Genomic DNA, 6,577 nt, shown 5'->3' on the forward strand with positions numbered 1-6,577 from the left:
AGGGGCAGAGAGGAAAGGGAACCTTTTGTTTTTATGTTATGAACCTTTGACATGTATGAATTTGTTTCAATGAGTATGTATTATCTTGTAGTGAGAGAGCAAAAATGTACCCAAATCTAACATAGGAAAAAAGAAAAGAAAACAAAGATCTCAGTCCAAATTGTCCATGGGATAATTTTAAAGCCTTAGTCTGGTAGATAGGGTCTTTAATCTGAGACTTTCAACATCTTCGTTAAACTTCATCTCCCACCTACACCTCTATGCCTTACACACATATGCACACACACCTCTACTCTCCAGTGAAATAGAACTATCCTTTATAAAGACACCCTGATTTTCCCCTCCAACTTCCTTATTTGTGTACACTTTGCTCATTCTATAAAGCCTTGTTCTCCCTCTTGTTTCTAGTGAGATTCGTTCAAGATCCAGCTCAAAACACACTTTTTCAGTGCATAGCAGAATTAGTGCTCTTTCCTCTGTATACAACAGTGCTATGTTACACAACAGCTTCTTCCATTAAATTGTGGTCAGATCAAAAACCATGAGTCATACTTTAGACATCTTCTCAGTCTGGAAGAAATTAACACAATTGGTTTTTCTACCTCCAGGTAGTTTGACAAATAAAAGGTATTTTTTCTTTGTAGCTGTTTAAAGCTTTTGTTCTTTTGAATTTCACATTGACAAATAGTGCTTGGTCTTGGGGATATAGATGAGCAATTGAGAAGGAGAAAAAATAAGAAGAGGCCATAATATACAAATAAACACCCTTATCTGGGTAATGATGATTTACTGTCAATAAATCAGTTGCTGTGGAAAACATTTATGTAACAGGCACAATGTTTGGCTATGCTGTTAAGGGTAAAGGTGTAGAGAATTCTATCTCTGCACCCAGATTAAGTGTTTGTGTTGGGGAATGGGGTATGGAGGATGTAGGACATCTACCTAGGGAAAGATACGCACATACCACAAGGCAGTGTATAATGGTAAAATATATTAGACTGTTAAAGGAAGCAAGGGTGGCCAGTGAAGACTAGAAGAGGTAGAATTTAAGGCTGCACAGGATTTGGATTGATTATAGAAATGGCTAGGCAGATAATCCCAGAATTGGTGTACATGCTGCTAGATAATACATGGGTTCTACAGGTAAGTGACTGTTAATGGACATACAACTGTCATTTAAAAATATCATAGAATCTGAAAGGGGGCGTACCATTAACAAACAAAAAGAAATCCCCAAGAGATAAAAAGGTAAGTTTGGGGGTGAGTGAAGCAGTGAGGGAATTGGGAGTGAGATCAAGGGAACTGGTGAAACAGAATTATGATCCAAATGGTCCTTGCAATTTTTCTTGAGTTTTCTCCTCCTTTTAAAGATTATCTTGCTTAGTTCTCTGCTATCATAGTCTTGTTTGGCACCTCACCACTGCACTGGGGACACTGGCATGTTGTGGGGGAAAGGGTACAGGTTTTGGAGACCAAACAGACCTCCACCACTTACTAGCTTTGTGACTTTGAGCAAGTGAACTAGCCTTGCTTGAAATCTGCTCATTGTTAAAATAGGAGCAAACATACCTACTTTACTGGGCTGTTCTGAGGAATAATGAGATAATGTGTATAACATGCCTGACACTGCAGCTGGAATATATTAGTGGGTCAGTGAATAGTAAATTGCTCACCTATTTCCTTCTATAGTTATGATTATGTATTTAATTTTTCGTCTAACTAAGAGACAGGGTCTCCTTCAAGTGATCTCAGAAAGAGACTCCTAAAGGAGAATCGAAATCATAGAGGAATGCATTAGAGTCTGCTCTGATCACTCTTTATATCTCACCTGGAGATCCCAGCCCCTTTACCGCCCCCACTCTGTAGTGTGTGTGTGTGTGTGTGTGTGTGTGTGTGTGTATGTGTCTGAGATTTAAATCAGGACACTACACTAGCCCCTCTAAATTCCATAAGAACCTACCTTCCTTTCCTTGACTTGGCTCTCCCTGTGTTTCGTACAAGCAGCATGGCTAGCAGAGTAGGGCAACTGTATATGTAGGAGAGGTACAGTTGGCTACTAATGATCTGCATGTGTTAAAAGCTGATTTCTGCCACCCCATTTGTGTGCACTGGCAAGAGCAAATTAACAGGCATAAGCTCTAGGACAAATTTCCCTGGTGAAAAAAAAAATATTGTCATTTTATTTGAAAGCTTGGTCACTGAGTTGTGTAATTACCTTCTCCAGTGTCTTTCTTTATTTGGTTAACTTATAAATTCCAAGATGTTTGCTGTCAAAACTGTTCAATGTCTTTGTTTGTGCTCCTTTTATTTTTGTAGGAATTTACCCCTCTCCTCACCCCTGCCCTTAGTGCCCCCTAGCCTTCTTCTGAACCCTTTCCAACCTCCTACCAATCTCTCCCAAACCCTCTTCTCAGCCTTCCCTCTACTCTTCCTCAAAACCTTTCATACTTCACTCAATCTCCCTCTGCTCCAACCATTCTCTAAATCTCTCCATCTCCCCATACTGCATCATCCAATGACTTCTCACTATTCCTGGAATATTCAGGATCCTACCCAAACTTTTAGCCTTTTCCAACCCCTTCTCTCCCTCCCAACTTACTTGTCACTTATGTTCTTCCCTCAGCTAAGCCAAGAAATAATTCAAACACCAGTAGAAATTGCCAATGTTTATTGATTTTTTTAAAAAAAATATCACTCGCAAATTTACTTTCCTTATTGAAAATATGTTGCAATTTTTTTGATAGAGAAAATCTTAATAAGGAAAAAAGTCTGTCTAACAACTACACTTTTTCAATATTAGTTTCTAACATCTATTCTCATGCATATTGTTAGTATAAATTATAATTAAAACAGCCCCCATTAATTCAGGGTTTAAAGAAAGGGGCATACAGGGTTGGTAAAAAAAAAGGCAACTCAAAGTTGTTAGGTTAAGTCCATGATCTTAGAGGAAGGGTCACTGTACAAGTAGCCTTAGTTCATTGCCAGAGATTCAGAGGAAAATTCTGGAAGCAGCAAATGCAGATGACAGCTGAGATAATAGAAGACAGGTTGCCAGGAGCAGTCACTAAGACACAGCATCTACCCAGCAATTATTTCATCATGACATCTTCTATTCCACCTGTGTCTGAAGCAATTGTAGTGACAATAACGAGATAGAAAAGACACAGTGCAGGTACTCCACTCGATGTTTGGGTCATGTGTTTCAAGCCAGTGGATTCCAAGAATCAGAGGGTATGGTGGTACATGAATAATATCAAACTGGAGCTCTTAAACGTGGTTTCCAATTTTAACTTCGACAGATGGTGTCTCCTTGGTTATGGGTCTATTAATCAGTGGATGGCCATTTACTGTTTCAAGCATCAAAGGGAAGATATTATTACGGATGGGCAGCTTCTCTCGAAGAACCACAGAATGGTCAATACTGTTTCTGTAGGAGCCTGAATCCACCATTGCTTGCTCAAAGAACTGTCATTTTCCCAGTCGAATTTCAACAGTAAGCCTTAGGGTATGGGACATGGATATTGGAAGCGAGGGGGATGCATATTTGTAGATTGGCCCACCCAGGTTCCCCCTTACCGCCGGGCCTCGATGTTTTCCACCTGCTGGGCACGATGAGGCTTCACAGGACAATCTCTGGCAAAATGGCCAGGATGACCACAGTAGAGGCACAGATGGCCTTCATGACGGCAGGCCCATTCAGCTTCACTGAGGTGTGGGCAATTGCTTGCAGCCTGCAGAGGCTGTTTTTCAGCTGGAAAACCCACAGGCCCAGCTCGCTCCTTAGAGGGACTTGCCCCTTGTGGATTTGGATCAGGCTTACTACTTAGGTTCTTTTCTAGGCTGATGCGCTGGGTGATCAGATCGGATAGTTTGGTAGCTGGGTTTGTGTGAGACAGTTCATCTCGGATAGAACTGGCAAGCCCTTCCTGAAATTGGATGCAGAAAGTGCTTTCATCTCAGTTTAGCTCTTGAGCAATGAAGTGTAAGTGAGTCACATACTGGTGGACCTGGTCCTCTCCTTGGCAGAGCTGATGGATGTAGTGGTTGGCATCTTCCGTATTTTCTGGATTGTCAAAAGTATCCTGAAGCACTTGTATGAAACTTTCAAATCGCTCCAGCAGGGGGCTTTATGTATCTACTAAGGGCTGGAACCATCTTCCTGCCTCACCTGAGAAGCGATTGCCAACAAAGCTCACCAAGGCTGCTTCAGTGGGATACAGGTACCCACTGACTCTCATGTAACTATTCAATTGAACCAGGAGTTCAGGAAACTTCTGGGCATCCCCATTGAAGGCTAAAGGGTATTCTAAGGGGAAAGTTTCAGTCTCCAACCCACTGGGAAACTGTGGGAACTCTGAAGCTGCTGATGTCTCAAAAGCTATTAGGCCTTCCAGGGACTCTTGGGGTGCTGAGAGCTCTAGGAACTCCTGGGCATCTGAAGGATCCAAGGACTCCTGGGGAACTCGAGACTCCAGAGCTTCCTGGGTAGCTAGAAGCTTAAGGGGCTCCAAGTGTGTTGAGGTCTCCTGGCATTCTGGTGCCTCCTGGAGCTCCTGGGTATTTGGGGGATCCTGGAGCTCTGAATTCTGGGGCCCTTGGGTATCAGGGGATTTCTGGCCCTCCTTGATTTCTGGGGGCTTGTTAGCCTCCTGGGCCACTGGGGGCTTCTGGGGCTCCTTAGCCTCTGGAGGCTTATGGGACTCCCAGGCTGCTGATAACCCATGAACCATTGGATGTACCTGGGGCTCCTGGGTCGCTGGGAGCTCCAGAAACTCTGGGGCTGCTTGGGGCTCCAAGGACTTCTGGGTCTCCTGGGCCATTGAGGTCACCTGGGGCTCCTGGGCTGCTGGAGGCCCCAAAGCTGAGAGCTCCTGGGGCTCTCTGAGCTTCTGGGGCTCTTCAAACTCCAGGGGATCCATGGGCTCTGGGGATTTGGAGGGATCCTGAGCCTCTGAGGGTTTTTGGAGTGGTTCATCCTCCTTGGATGCTCGGGGCTTTTGGAACTCTGGGATCTGGGCCTGCAGGGCAGCATTTTCTTCCATCAGCCTCTGCACTCGGGCCTGCAGAATTTCATTCTCCAATTTCAGAGCACTATAGGAAGCTGCTAAGACCTCCACCATCTTTTGAGGAAATGGGCTTGGTTTGGCAGTTTTCTGCCAAGAGAGATTGAATGGGTTTTGTGAGGTCTTTCCAAAAGCTCCTCACAGGCAAATGTTAGACTTCTTGAGCTTTCCAGGAGGTGGAGATTTAGGCCCTGGCAAGGTTGATTACAGAGGTCACTGGGAGCCTCCGGAGATCAACAAAAGGAGATGTCAGATACACTGTGAAGAGAGTGGAATCTGAGGATCAGAAACAGTAGAAAGCACTCATTCAAAATAAATAAGAACAGAACCTACCCAATAGTGCTGGATTTCTCTTACTATAGGGTCATATTCATGAGTTGGGTCATATATGCTGGCTCTCACTCCATGACATTTTGTGAACATCATCTGACCCAGACTGTGTATGTAATTTTGCATTCTTCTTTTGAAACTTAACATTATATTAGAAGCAATTTCTCCATATTTTTTTCTGTTTTACATAGTCTTTAATTTCTGTCTGCCTAATATCTCAATGTAACACTTGGATTTTAACAGCTGCTTTCAATGACTAACTCAAATGTTTGAGCAATGTGGGGCATTTAGGCTCTGTGGTGGGCCAGTCTAAAAGATATTTTTGGGTGGCTGGGGTAGGAGGTAGGGGGGAGCTCTTTCTGACACCTCAGAAATCAGACCACATAAATAACCACACAAGACCAGCCTCAGAAGAAAACAAGCAAAAGTTGACTAAATATATATGTGTATATGTGCACAGCAGACACATGTATTTTATTTATAAAATGGCTCAAAATAGTTAAGAGAATAATCTTTATAAATGTACATTACCATTCAGAGACTTAGTCCAGGAGATCGGCTGTCTGCGTACTCATCGCTGAGGAGGGAAGTGTGTGAATGGCTATGGAGGCTTGCCTTTTCTCCACATACTGAATTCAAACAAACACACCCACTCCCAGAACATATTCCAACTCTCCTCTGTAACGTAGCTATTTTGAGTGTGGAAGAGTTTTTTTTTTTTTTTTTTGACAGTACGTCACAGTTTAGAGCTGCAAGGAAAGTAGGATGCTGCACTGATATGAGGTAGCCTCATGTACTCAGTCCTTGGTTACATTAATAAATATTTGGACAGGAAATTGGGAGTAATACCACTGCCCTTGTGAAAAGTTGCAAACATTTCTGAATGACCACAGTGGTTTGGGACTTTATTTTTTATGCCTGTCTCATGTAACTTCCCCTCACTCTATCCACAATGGGTTGTTTGTTTAATTCTCACTCAGAGAGCAGCCTGCAGCTCCTCAGCCCCTTCCCCTGCCCACCTACTCAGTTCCTTGGGTTCCTCCATGCAATTTTTACTTGGAAACTTTACCATGGACAGATCTAGGCAAGGTATAATAGGGTAAGACTGTGGAGGGGGCCAACTTTGTTGAAGGGTACTTGTAGCAGCCGTGCAGGGTTCCTGGCTCCTTCTAAATGTCTTGGCA

The 6,577-nt window shown here is 43.2% G+C and overlaps 1 protein-coding gene across 1 annotated transcript; it reads right to left on the reverse strand.

Annotated features, from left to right (window-relative positions):
* Window positions 1-3,572: 3,572 nt before the first annotated feature.
* Window positions 3,573-5,120, reverse strand: RTL3 (retrotransposon Gag like 3). Its single transcript, XM_023524574.1, is given in 2 exon segments — window positions 3,573-4,667; window positions 4,740-5,120. Coding segments are annotated over 2 exon segments (1,476 nt in total).
* Window positions 5,121-6,577: the final 1,457 nt, after the last annotated feature.

Source organism: Pteropus vampyrus, unplaced genomic scaffold, assembly GCF_000151845.1.
Source record: "Pteropus vampyrus isolate Shadow unplaced genomic scaffold, Pvam_2.0 Scaffold477, whole genome shotgun sequence".
NCBI classification, from domain to species: domain Eukaryota; kingdom Metazoa; phylum Chordata; class Mammalia; order Chiroptera; family Pteropodidae; genus Pteropus; species Pteropus vampyrus.